This window comes from Manacus candei, unplaced genomic scaffold (assembly GCF_025592945.1).
Source record: "Manacus candei isolate 608988 ecotype Guabito, Panama unplaced genomic scaffold, ASM2559294v1 h1tg000043l, whole genome shotgun sequence".
Lineage (NCBI taxonomy): Eukaryota > Metazoa > Chordata > Aves > Passeriformes > Pipridae > Manacus > Manacus candei.
The window spans coordinates 1,257,832-1,272,735 of NW_026138091.1; the positions used below are offsets into that span (position 1 = coordinate 1,257,832).

The 14,904-nt window shown below is 36.0% G+C and overlaps 1 protein-coding gene across 3 annotated transcripts in view; it reads right to left on the minus strand.

Moving 5' to 3' along the window:
* The window catches only part of SYT1 (synaptotagmin 1), a 351,145-nt gene that overhangs the window by 124,505 nt on the left and 211,736 nt on the right, over positions 1–14,904 (minus strand). For all 3 annotated transcript variants that reach the window (XM_051795723.1, XM_051795724.1, XM_051795722.1), the window contains one exon: positions 3,127–3,315. In XM_051795723.1, the coding sequence (XP_051651683.1) occupies positions 3,127–3,298 (172 nt within the window). In that variant the 5' untranslated portion in view covers positions 3,299–3,315. The remainder of the gene's footprint in view (positions 1–3,126; positions 3,316–14,904) is intronic.

Below are 14,904 nucleotides of genomic sequence, written 5' to 3' on the forward strand. Positions count from 1 at the left end.
CTATCTTGTAGGTTTGCAAAGCGAACTCTTAATGGGACTCCTGATATTTTTAGTTAGTTAGTATGTCTAGACTATTCAACTTTTGACTTTGGTGTGTACTACAAAACATATTATTTTAGAAAAATGAATGTTCTATTATAAGCCACTTGGAAGGAATAGTATTTATTCAGCCCTACAGTGGGGCTGGCCTTTTTTGCACTAAACCAAGTCGAATTGCAGGTGAGCTTTTTCGCAACAAGGGTACATTCTATCCTATTATACATCCATTAAATTATTATGGCTTATTTTCCATCTGCAGACATCTTAGGCAGAGGTAAGTAAAACATTTAATTATTTATCTCTTGCACATAAACAACAGGGCACTGAAAAAAAAATCCTCTCACAGTAAGTACTGAGATTCAAAGCCTTCCTTCTCATGTGGAGATGAACATGAAACCTTTGGAAATTTTAAATGATAAAAAGCACTTGAACTAGAAAACAGGCTTGACACTGATCTGCAAAGATCAGAGAATCTGCTGACTATGGCATTCCTCTGCCATGCATAAGATTCAAGTCTTACAGTTTGAATCTACCAGAGGAAAAACCTGGTCCATGGTCTTGGAAGTGTTCTAAGACCCAAGCATCTGTGCTGTCCCAATGGGGCCCGTGCATCATATTTCTTCTCTCTCACACAGCAAGAAATTCCCAGAAAGGCACTATCAAAATTATTTAGTTGGAACTAATTTACATTTTGCTGTTTTAAGAGAGATTCTCGAAAAATTTGCAGCCAGCTGTAAGAGGTAAGGTCTGACAACTTTTCTACCACAGTTAAATCCTCAGCTTTGTAACAGGCTGAAGACACCTTGCTGAGAACTCCCCACTGAAATAAATGGAACATAAGGAAATGCCATAATCTTCCAAAAGGGAAATGAGGTCTCCTGTCCCGTCCTACCCCCAATATTTTGTAGACAGCCTATTTAAACTTACTTGGTTTATCTTTATGCTAGCTTATAAATGAAAAACACATACAGATCTGTATGTAATACAGTACATTCATGTAGGATTTATTACTGAGGAAAATGGGGAAAAGAAAAGTTATTTGGAATATAAAATGCTCCAACATGCCAATGGCACTAATTCATATTTAATTAAAAAAAAAAAACAAAACCACACAAGTCCTTTGCCCTTTGTAGTACAATGAATATTCAACTTTCTTCTTGAAATGGCAAAAAACCCTCAATACAGTCATGTTAGATAGTCCCAGTATTTGATGGAGATCCTGGGAAGATCCAATCACATCTGCAGCCTTTAGAACAAGAACAGACGACTGGCATGGGATTTTTGACTACTCAGGTTCATAACTCCACTGCAACATTACTGTATGATCTTGGATAAGAGACCAGATTTCTGACATAGAGGCAATACGTTTTAGTCTCACTATCAGCACAAGGTACCACATTTTAGAGATAAAACATTATATTTCTTAAGAAATAAGACTTGTCTTATGGTCTAGTATACTTTTCTAAGTAATTATTGTCATTATGTAACAGTTTCGGGTTTTTTAATTTCATGAACAGAAAATAAAAGTTTGAGTCAGTCTGACTTGAAAAGATTATTCAGATTGAACTTTCTACTTGTTTCCATTGTTTTAAAAAATTATGCAGCATTGTATTCGAAGTTCCTCTCTATCTACAGACCTTTTCCTAGACCTACGAATTACAGAGTTCCTCTGGAACATACTGAAAACCTTTAAACTTTTTTTTTTTTTTTATTCTTAAAGTTTTGTTTTCCCGTGATATTATCGGGCAATTTCATTTCATTATGATCTGCACCGGACTGTGCAGATCACCAAAATAATGACATATGGACTTCTTACCACTGTAACACCTCTATTCTTGCAAGTGAGAATTTCAAGTGACAGAGCTAAGCTGTTTGCTATCAATTTTGCAAAAACTGCATCTGCCATATTGCTAAGATCCCTTTCAAAGATTAAAAAATCGATTAATATTCTAACTTATCTGTCTTTATCAGTCACAGAACAATCTTTACAGAAATGATAACCTTCTAAAAATGCAAATTCTTACATATGTTAAAATACTTCCCTGAAAATATTTTACATTTACTTATTCTTCTGAAGCAAAAAAATTATTAAAGATTGAATGACTCTCTCATGCCTACTATTAAAACAGACATGCACACACAGCCTTCACCTTCATGTCTACAAAAGTGCCAAAATTATCTACTTGTGGTATTAGGTAATTTTTCAGTCAGTAATTAAAAGGATTATTTCCATATTATGTGAAATGCCATTAACAATGTTGAACAAGTTCCATATTTGATACCCGTGTATAGCATCGAATACATACCAGACAGGTTCAAGAACCCTAGTCTTATCATAAACAACAGCTCAAAGCTAATGCTTGTATTTTTTTCACAAATGTGAACAAATTGAGGCCTGAACTTTGAATCAACACTTTCTAGCACAGACCAAAAGAACCCTGCTGACTTTAGTTCTATTTCACAGAAATACACATTAGTACTTTTAAAGTATTCTGCATAGGTACATGGACTCGTCCAAACAGTGTTCAGTGGCTGATCTAGAATTCCTGAGTGGGAAAAGCATGGCTATCTCCATACATTACTGATGTATTAACTATTTTCTTGTTAAAAAGCCAGTTTTCCATTTTTTTCTGCATCTTCTAATCCCCAAAGATACAAAGCACCCTTGTTTTCTCGACAGTTATGAGTCCTGGCTAAATATTGCTTTAAGGTAGCATATCCACACACATTTGTCATAAACATGAAACCTTAAGAATTACTTTTAGGAAATATTTTGCTTATTGGTCCCAGAGCCACTGTGAAGTTCTGCAGTTTCAGTTTTAATGATTCAGTAGTAATTAATCAGTAAAATTTACCAAGATAATCTGACATATCAAGAATAGACACAAATTTCATATGAGTTGGACTCTACTTTTTCTACTCCAATCAATTTTGAGGAGCTTACAATACCAGGATTATCTTTTGATTTTTCTAGCTTTGACCAGAAAACATTCAGTATGCTGTCTAAATAAATGTCAAAGAAGAAAAATGTCAAGTTAAATGTAGTCTGCCAACAGAAGCTTTTTTAATCAACCAAGTTTTACTTACGTGGAATTTTGTTCAATTCATTCATGAACTTCTCTTTTAGCTTAGAAAATGCATCTTCTTTTCCTCCCCCTCCTCCAGGACTGGCTGGCTCGGTGACATTACTTGGAGGGGCTGCTGCTACTGTGGTCGCTGGCGGTGCTGCCAGGGCCTCATGATGACTTTCGCTCACCATTTTAAGCCCTGGAAAAGCTGTTGGAATAAAAAAAACACAACAGAAAACCAAAAGATAATATAATTGAAATGTATATATCTCATCAATAAATGACTAAATACGTGCTCATGCTTACTGGGTAAATATGATTGCATTTGCATATAGTTTCGTGTTCTTCATAAAATATTTACTAGACAAGAGAGAAAAGACTTTTGCAGGGTTAACTTCAGCCAGAATAATTTTATTGCTCAGAGCACTTCTCCAGCAGCGTCGCATTTTGGAACCGCTAAATTTGAAACCTCATAATTCCTGTAAAACTCTCATGTAGATTTACCTTTTGGTCTTCAATTTGAAAGTATAAGCAAATTGGGTAATAAGCGCTCCCTGTGCACAAATTTCAATGTATTTACAGAATTATTTTTCTATGAGAGTTACAGAGGTGTGGATCATGGTCCAAGTTTCTATACAAAAAATAAATGAAGGGATAAAGACATAATAAAAACAGTTTGAGATTTCCTGTCAAAAGTAATAACCTACTGTTTCCTATTTAAGAATTGCATATTAAATAAAAATTGATTTGCATCCATTTTAGTCTTCACTTAGTGAAGACTATTTTCCTTCCAATTATTTCACGTGGCACGTGCTACTGACAATGTTCTCTTAAATTATTCACGTCTCAGTGTATTCATGAAAATACATCTGCAGAGTGTCTAAATGCAGCCATTTTGAAGTATATATGAGGCTGTCAGAAGCATAATCCCACATCAGCATATTTTTAATTTCATGTTGTTTAATGGGCATTTGGAAAACATTTATTCGAGCATACATTACTATATTGGTTTTCCATTGGTGGGTTTTTACTGTGACAGTAATGGTGAGTGATCTCTTCCTGTCTTTATCTTGATCCAGGAGCCTTTGTTTGTATTTTCTCTCCCCTGCCCAGCTGAGAAAAGGAGGGATAGAGCAGTTTTGATTGGCACTCTCTGTCCAGTAAGGGTCAACCCACCACAGTTACAAAGCAAAGAATTTTGGGCCAATGGGATGAAGGTGAGAAGACACGCACAAAGAAATTTCAGCATCACAGGAAGGGTAGCTGAAATATTTATATAGGTTTTGAAAACATTGTTCTGATTTTCTGCTGCATCCTAAATATCACTGATCTGAATAAACCTTTCATTTTTCTTCAGAAAAGCAGAGGGAGAAAGGACTTGAGAGATAACAAACATTCATTATTGCTCTGAGTGTACAATTGCTCTCAGCCCTGAAAGACATTTGGTCTTTGACCTTTTCCTGAGAAATTTAAACATCAACATAGGAATAAAAGGCAACACATCAAAATCAAAGGGCATAAGAGCATCTGACTGCCTACAATATGATGAATCATGAGCTTTCTTGCCTTATGTGACTGTTTTCATGGATGTTGCTGAGAGTGCTCAAATTCCTAAATCAAGATGAGAATTGGCTTTTTGTCCTTTCACTTTAATTCTACAAGTCCGCAGTCACGAAGACATGCAGGTACAGACCTGACTGCAGGCAGAATGAACCTTCTGAAATCATCCTCACCATTCTTGTCATTAAGCAGGGGTTTGCACACAAGTATAGGCTGGAATACAAAGCCATTCTCCAATATTGCCATATGATGAAAAAGATTTTAACAAAATAAGAGGTCGGCCTTGTTCCGAAGAAGCAATTTGGTGGCTATTTTACAGCAATTTTATTGATGCAGCATCGAATGAAGTGGTTTTCCTAGCCTGCCCATCACTTCTGCCTTTGCCCTCACAGTCTCTAGCCTAATATAAAATCATGTTGATGTTGACACAGAATATGTATATGATCCAGCTCCATAGATATTTTATAAGCATGTGGTCTTAACTGTTTCCCTGTAACAACATGGGAGCAGTTCTCTGTCAAAAGCAGACAGAAGTTGATGGAAAGATTCCAGTTAATATCCATGAACTTTGGCTCAAGCCCGATGTCTGCAATGATTTCCCCCCTTGCCTCACAAAATGACAATTGGGAAAAACATGTAGTACATAATATGGGTAGTATGAAATAATGTGCCAGCTATTCCAGACTAGAAGACTTTTTCCATATGATCTGATGAATGCCAAATACTATGAAGCAAAATACACAGCATCATCAGCTGTAAACACTAGTGCTGTTTTATATTATAGCATTTTGTCAATGAACGTCACTTAAACCAGAAGAAAAGTTGTATGATATATCATAATTAAATCAAAATTAAATTGCTTAATTATAATATATTGCTTAATTATTTCAGGCCTGGCAGTTCACTATTTTATTTTGTAATGGAAGACACAATTTGCAGTGATGACTTTCAACTAATTAAATATTAAGGCAAATGTAATTTATTTGCTTCCAGTTTTGGAACTATATTTTGAAAATATATTCGGAGAACAAGTTTGAAGAATTATACTTTCATTTACCCAAAAGAAGGAAACACCAAGAAAACAGAGTATTCCTGTGATTTTCAGGAACAATCCTCAGTAGAGTCGTAGTGCAGTTAGAGGTCACTACATCTAATGCACAAACGGGTTTGACACTTGCTACAGAACCTTTGACTTTTACACACCAATGACACTATCCTGATATTTCAAATAGGTGTGAGGGGTTGAAAAAGAATCTTGATTCAGAAAAAGCTTTCTGCAGAAAAGAATTTATTTTAAAGAGTACATGCCTACTTGCTTATAATATCTGATGGTTTCTGTTATTGTAATGCTGCAGCTTTCCACAATAATGGTAAAAGACTGTGGTGTTATTAGAGTCTGCAGAATACAGAATAATTAGATTAAAATTGGCCTTTTACAATAAAAAAAAAGAAAAAAAGGGCTTACTTGAATGCTGCAATGCATCTGTGAAGGTAAAGATCTACAAATCACTAGCAGACTATCTGCCATTTATGCAATGGTAGTTGCAAGCAAAAATTTCTTATAGGTTAAAAAATGAAATGTCATAGAATTCAACTATGATTTCCAGTTCAATGTTCATTACAATGCTTTAGTGCTATGTATGAAACATGATATGTTTCATGTGCAACTTCCAGTCATAAATAAAAGTAGATTTGTAATCATAAATAAGAGTGCAATTTAATTTAAATGCTTTTATAAAACACACCATAGACTATATTTCCTGAGCATGCCAATTCTTTGGTATACCACTGCCCATATATAGTGCCATATAATCATTATAAGACATGTAAGACAAAACAATCAACAAATACATCGAATACTTCAAGGTAATGCTTGTCTCTATGCAGAAGTAGGTTCACTAAAAATGCAGAGCTGAACCCTTAAGGAGATCAGGCATTTAGAGCTTCACTGTTTCCTATGCAAGAACAACTCTGACAAACATGAATTATCAGCTCAAATTTCTACATAACTTCCTCTGAAAATGAAGGATTTGAGTAATATACATATGCATTCTGGAGATTTGTAAGAAGCAAGAGATTTTGTTAATGGAGGTACAAAGTATGTACCTCAGTATGCTGGTATGGATCCTGATGGTGAGAGTCCCATTAGAAAGCACCTCTTAAGAGCATAGTAAAGTAGCAACTACTCTTAAGAGAGAAATAAAGATGAATAAGACTTCAGACATGGATGATTACAGAGCATGGAGTGGACTTGGGAAATCAGAGTTGAAAGAATGTGTTCAAAGGGCAACAGTCTCTGCAAACATTCTGGCATGTGCAAAGTAAGATGTGGGCAACTTGGAAAGACTAATCCCATGGAAAATTTTTACTTGTTTTAATTTAAAAAAAACCCAAACTGAATAGTCAGAAAGTTAATGAGAACCCTGTGGGATGGTTCACAGTGATTCACACGAAAGTGGGATTTTTTTGGAACGAGTAAAACTCAAGAGTAGTGTATCACCTTCTGGAAAATCGTGAGGAGATTTATGATAGACTTAACAAAACCAGAAAAACAATAAAACCCCAAAGGGCAGCAAAGTTAATGTGTGTGTTTCTACGTGGTTAAATTACATCAGGTTTACCATAGCAGCTGCTAAAGGACTTGGTGAATGCATAATCTCATAGATACACCAGTCTTTCTTCGTGGTGGATTTCAGACAATTTATTTTTGCTCATTTCTTCTCTTATCTGCTGAATACAAACTGAGTGGAGTGAGACACCAAATAGGTCAGACATCCCATGCTGACCAAATAATTTCCTCCCGATGAGGAATTTTCCTGAAAGTGTCCTTTTACCTTGCTGTCTGTCTTTTTTGCCATACTAAAAATTAAAATTAATGAAATTATTAAAAACATAGAAATATAGTGTTGCTATAGTAACTGTTTAGGTTTTCAGAAGTAATTGCCACCATTCTTTCAACATTTAATGCTGGAACTATAGTAGAGCTAGTGACTGTACCTCAAGATGCGTGTAAATGGGATCTATACTGTTAAATGGTATTTCCTGGACAGCTTATCTTTCAAGCATCCAAAACATGTTCACCCCAGCAGTTACATCCAATGTAATAGAAGTAATGTAATCACAAAACTTATCCAAGAAAGAAGAAACTACTACCTTTCAGTGCTGGTATATCCAGGGTAAGTATGCAGTATTACCAGAGAAAGGTTTGCATCACACAGAAAATTTACCCTGTCTCATTTGAGTGTTTTTGATGAAATTAATTCATCATTAGGAAGATGGAAACATTAGCAGAATGTCTAAAGATATCTTCAATAAATGATCTCTTCCTAAATGTAAGTATTCTGGGATGTTAATAATATATTTTTTACTCATTCATCTTCCTATTAATGAAATATGCTATCTTTCTAGTGTCAGTAATGGACAGTTATTTTAAAAAGACAAGCTCAGAAAAAAGATTTTCTTGGCTTTTTATAAAGATGGGTCTGTAACTACATTTTCAGAAGAACAGAGGGTCATAGTAAAAGATTATATCAAAAAAGTCTTTTCACAACTTCCACAAAGGCTTACAGTGCAATCCAGATTTAGTAATGCTTTAGAGAAGGTACATAAAAGGCCAAACAGTTCATGGGGAAAAAGGTTCTGATGAAGAACACTGGTGGGGAAATTCAGGTGTCCTCTCTGCTTCTACCAATGCACAAGAAATGCACAGTCATCCCTGCACCTCTTTCAGTGGAGGAAAGACATTTCTTCTGTTGCCATATGTGAAACACGAACTGACACTTTCCAGACACCACCTGTACATCAGCTCTTTAAAACTTCTTTCCAATGTTTGCTACTAACACCATACCAATAGTTACATTGGTTTGACTGAATGAACAAGATAAAGCAGCTAAATCTCTCCCCAAAAGCTAATGGTTACTTTACTATTGCTCAGTTTTAGAAATGTCCATGCCTGTGTGTCCTGCCAAAGGAGTATCATTTGTCCTGGAGCGGGCTGTAGGAGCATGATGTCGCAGACAGGAAGAGCATCATGAGGTGGCGAGTCAGGAGGGATGAGGGGGACACGTCTGAGCTCAAATTTAAGCAAATGTGGGGGAAAACCAACATCACATACCAAGTCAGGCAGAAGTACTGCAATCCCAAGGTAGTAGAAAGGAGAGCTTGGCAGAAATATTTTGTGACAGTAAAAACTTTTAGTTTTGAGGGTTAACAGCAAGTTAGACTGAGTTATCTACAGCACAGTCCTGGACCAGGCAACAAATCTTCCCATTATTAGACATGAGCTCTGTATCAGTCTCCAGAATTTACTTAAAATAGGAACAAATATTTTTAGAAAAACAACTGAAAGACAATAACTTGATGGCCAAATATAAGTTAATTCTCATGAGAAAATGAAATGTAAGATTTCCAGTCTAACATGCACACTGAAAATGTATTACTTGAGTATGAGTTATATCCAAATAATAGCCAAGTCTCTTTGTACTCTTCTTAACCTAATTCACTTTTTTAGCATATCTGATAAACCTAGAAAATATGCAGAATTAGCACAGAATAGTTGACAGTTCTCTGTCACTATAAAAACATTTTATTTAATTGGAATCATTACAATGTATCATTTCACGACTAAGCATGTTTCAAAGTTAAGCACAGAACGTCACAGAAAACAATCTGCCCAGGGACAGCAAAATATCTGACTATTTTGGGAGGGATATGGACACTGTGAACACTGAAGACAGACAAATTCTTCAGTCCATGGCACAATCTGCATGCTTGTCTCTCAGCTTCCTGCTTGCTTATTTATTAAATATGGCACAACTGTTCAACACATAGGGCTCTGAAATATCTCACATTGAAAGAGAAACTTTGCCTCGAATTTCCAGAAAGAATCAGAGTCTGATATATAATTTATGAACAGCTAATCACCCTATCTTTTGCAGCACCAACCTATGCAAAATTATATTTTCAGACTCAGTCCTTAAGATATTGATAAGACTGCTGTTAATTTAAATGAGAACAGTGAAGCCAATACTATTTTCTTTCCATCTAAAAGCCATAATTTTTTAACCACACTTCAAACTTCTGCTCCTGTAATGCAGAAGAGCACACAGGAGCCAGAGAAGTCACAGCAGCTTACAAACATCTCTGTTTAGGTCACATTGCAAATAGTAGTGCTGTAAGTCAAGAGTGGTGAGTTCCTTGCACAGTTTCATTATAAAAATGCTTGTTCTCCTGACCATGTTCTGAAACTTTTATTTCCCATAAGTATATGATATTTCTTAGTCATGTATTTCTTTTGATATTTAGAGGTAATGGGGCTAGAGACAGCCCTGTGTCTCTGAATGTTGATGTTGTCATGTTTCAGCAGCAGTGAGGTTACCTGTCAAAGCATCCCAACATGTATAATTTAAACCCTCTGTCTTCCTCTACTACTGCAAGTGCGGCTTCGAAGTGTCTGAGGTCTTTGATACTAGCTTCTTATTAATAGAAATAAGGGAAAGAAAGAAAGAAACTACAATAATTTCCTCCCACATGAGCATTCTGTCATCTTTCACACTTGCATCTTGTTTCCTAAAGCTGCAATCTGCATTTCCACTCCCCTGGTACTTACTTTCAGATTTCCTTTATACAGCAGTGAAAGACAAAAGAATTCATATAAAAATTAGTGTTCAACTGACTTTAAGCACGTAATTCTATTACAGTCCACAGAGAGTTCTTGCTGTTCCAAAATAAATGTAGAGTAATCCTACAAATAATGAAGCCCTTTATATCAATAAATTTCTTGTTGTGTACATTGCAAAAAAATCAATTTATATTCACATATTTGGCTATTGTCCAATCAATGGTTCTAATAAAGTCTATAAACTAGTAAAGTGCCACAGAGATTAACTACTATGATGTAAAATTCATACAGAACAACATAACAGAAATTGTAAAATAATACAGAAAAATGCCATTAATATTCTTGCTTTGGCATAGCCCTAAATTCACTATTTGCCCTTTGGTATTTCTTCTATGTCTCAATTTCTGCAGTTAGTAACCATGGGGTTAGTAAAATTAATTAGGAACGAGCAGGATGGTACACGCACTAAGGAACCAAATATGGAGAGCTGAGATGTGCTACCTCACAGATTAGTTCAGTCTTGGACTTAGGTTGTGAAATAATTGACACCTCAGAGTGTAATTCTACTCTGACAAGTGATTATATAAAAATGACACCTTCTTTCAGAACAGGATCTAGTCTCTAGATGTATTCAGTCGTATATGCTGAATTTAATGAGGACCACATTTAACTTCATTACTGAGTGTTTTTACCCCATTACATTTGCAGTATTAAAAAGTTCAGAAATCAAGGAGAACACAGTACAATTCTATTCCTCATCTGCATCATGAATGCAATTACAAACTAAACTTCAAAGACCAACTGGTTATATGTTTGAAAACCTACTGCAGATTACAGAGTAAATACAGGAAATTTGGGCTGCATTACTTGGTGGTAGGTGGGAGAAGGAAACAGTTCAGCTAGTTTTTCAGATCCTGTGATAAAATGACATGGATGGCATTTAGAAAAATGTAAACAGTTGGTATTTGGCATTAAAGCTTTCAGATGTATCACCAAAGTGTGCTAATCGGAAAAATACTCACAAGTAATTGAATTTTGTACATCAAGTTTTGCAAATTCTATGCAATCAAGATTCAGACTTTTCAGGTACATTCATTCTAGTTTTAAAAAATCTCAGTAGTCATCACCAGATATCAATCAGATACATGTAAAGTACACATGTGTACACAAATATATCTTTCTCTATATATATATCATAGGTATATTCCTCCGAGGTGAGCATATGCTACTATACATGCTATAAGGTGAATACTCAATTGTTATGACTTCACTGTCAATAAAGCAAACATTGACAGTTTGAGTCCAAGAATTTTCTTGTAAACAGATGGTGAGTTTGTGGGGAAATACGGTTTTCATAAATTGTGATGCTGTAAAAAGGAATTTTCAGGGTTTTCTTCAGCCACATCATATCAGTACTGAAATCGGGAACAATGACACAAAATTACAAACATAAGCTGATTGATTGTGACAGGTTCTCTTAATTGCAGGTACATGAAAATTACTGTTTCATGACTGTTGCTAGGGCAGGAAAGAAGAACATGGGGCACAGGAAGCATCCACATTTAGATTATTTTTTTAAGTTAAAAATAATTTTTTTTAAAGTTAAATTTTTTAAAAATTATTTGATATTTATGGCTAACTACTATACTTAGATTTTTAAGGAAATCTTATCATCTTATGGAAGAAAAATAGTGGAAACTGGAACTAATTGTCCCATAATGACTGCTACTTTTTCCTCCTGTTGAGAATGATATGCCATCATCCAATAGCCTTCTGCACACAGCAGGAGGGAAAATTACCAATCAATTACATGGCAATTAATTCCCAACTTGGAACATTTTTCTACTGAAAAGAAAAAATCCTAATTTGAGATTAAGAACCATGCATTCCCTACAGTGTTTTGGAAAGACATCTTTTAAAAAAATGCCCTTTCACATATCTGATTTTTTTAACAACTGATAACCTTAAACTGAGGCAGTTTATAAAATATTAGTATAAGCACTTATTTCTGCTGTTAGTACAACTGTTGCTTGTTCTGCAATTATTTCTGTAGATGATCAATTTAGCAAGGATCCTATCCACAAGAATGTTGTATTCAGCTCACACATGAGTAATACTGGAGAACACAACTTCATCATAAAGATGAGGAAGTAACAAAACAAAACAAAAAAAGAAAACTACTTGGACTGAATGGTAATTTAGGGATTTTTTTAAGTTTAAAAATGTCAGGGTTTTTTGCACATGGAAGTGCTTGGTGTGGCAACATTCCCATCTCTTGTGTAGACCAGAAAAAGCTCACATGATGTAGCTTTGAATTCCTTTGGACGCATGGCAGACCTTAGCCTAAGGTATCTTCATTGAGTGAGTTCTCCCATCACTTGAGTTTTGCATACATCAGTGTTGCTACCTCCAAGGGAAGAGTCATCACTGTTCAGCTTTTGCAAGGACTTGCATGCCTGCCTTCAGGAGAGGACAGAAACATCACTGGGTTGAAGGTGCTGGAGACAGTTCAGAGGAGGAGAAAGAGTGACTTCTGTTTTTAGTATACCCTGCTGACTAAGCGGCTTCTCACTCAGCATGCTAGCTGCTGAGCAACTAATTTTGAGGTACTCACATCTTCCAGATATTATACAGGAAGCTTGATCTAAAGCTGTGATAGAGTCCAAGGCCGTAGGGAGTAGGGGTATGTATAAGCACAGCATCAGGGATCCTCTAATCAAATCTACAACCTCAATTTGCTCTGCTTATATAAACAAGATGACAAAAGCAGTCTACTGTCTCTGATGGCAGGACCCTTCTGGGTCATGCATATTCCCAACTTCCCTCTGGAAGTTCAGCATACCTTTGAAAGAAACTTGGTGGACTGAGGCCACCTGAGATGCTTGGGCTGAATTCTGAAAGCAGTCCTCCTGAGTGCCTCTTCCAGGATGGCAGATAAATTCCCAGAGCATCATGCCCTCTTAGACTGAGGGATGAATCTACCCCAGATTTGGACAACAGTGTGCAGTAGCATTCTGACTGAGGCAGTGATTGATAGATCATTCTGCCTCATTAGCCACTTACTGCTGCAGGAGGGCAACTAAGGTTAGCGCTATTGCCAAAACAACCTGAGGGAAACAGAAATCCTACTTAATAGGCAAGGCTGATTTATTGCTATTGTTGGCTTTCCCAGTTTTGTTCTGAGCACTTCTTTCTTCTGCCCAGCACAGTGCTCCTTGTTTTAAACCATTGATTCAGTGCTTGTTGAGGGGAAAGTGCTGTTCATCAAAAGCCTGTAAGCAGGATAATTTGGTTTTTCAAGTTTGTGGATGGAAACTTGAGCAAATTTTACTTAACCTACTGGTAATACACTTGGAATGCTCTGAACACCTCATTGGTTACAGGATGCTTACAGGAATGTTGTTTTTAACCCAGTGCAGTAGGTACTGCTACTGCAGTTAAATATCTGGTAGCTTAGAGCATGTTGTCACACATCCTAAGTCTTTCTGTAGATTTAGCTGATTGAACTAACTGTACAACTGGGACAACAGAAGAAGAGCTGAGTGTACCGTAAGTGTTATACAATTAACATTCATACAGAAAAACAAGTTTCAAGAGAGCAAATGAACATGAGTGAACCTAAGAGTTCTAGTCTGTATAGACATCTTATTGATAAAACTTAAAAAAAAAAAATCTATTCTGTTTCAGATCTTACTTGTTTTGATGATCATGTTGTTTAACTGAATGCTTCAATTCCTCTGATAATGCTTTGTTTGTTTGTTCAGTTTCGTTTTTTCTCCCCTATTTTGTTTATTGTAAAGCTCTACATTCTGATACGGCATTACAACCATTTACTGGATACCTATAGCCATGATACATTTAAAAAAGCAAACAAATAAACTTACTGATCATATTTGCATAGGAAATAGGACAAAGACAATTAGTTATTTGTTCAGTTCCCACACTTTTTAGGTCACCATAGCTAGTGTACAGCTAGGGATCTTTATCAAACTTTTAACTGAAAACTGTAACTTTTGCTATTATGTGATCTCTGGCCTGCTGGGCACTGTGTGATATAGCAGACTTGCAGCTGGGGAGTTTCAATACTAAGGATACAAATCTTCTGAGGTCATGTGCTATCCACTGTCTGGCTGGTAAACTGGGCCAATAAAAGGTTCATGCTTTCTGTTGCTCACGAGGAAGGAGTGGCCAGGACAGACAAGTGATAATTTTAACTTAATTTAGAGCTTCTGGTAGCTGGTTTTTTGTCCTCTGCAATCTCTAAATCAAAGTGTATTGGTCTGGAAAAGAATGAGGATACTGAGCCAAACAGAAGTAGGACGTAGGGAGGCTAGAGTGACCTTTAAGCCCCTTTAAGTACATGTGTTTCTGCTTCGTGACATGGGCATTTTGTCTTCATGAAAGCATGTAAACATAGGACTGGAATCCAATGATAATGCCAGCACTACTTGCAAGAGCCTGGTCCTCTATAATGAATGCAGCACTAATTAAAGCAAGCCTTGGTTTTCTCTAAACAAATTGAAGCTAAGAGTTTTCCAGAGATTATACCTACATTATAAAAAGGGAGCACAAAAGGATTCAACATGATTGATGAAATTGTTTGCTTTATCTTTAGAA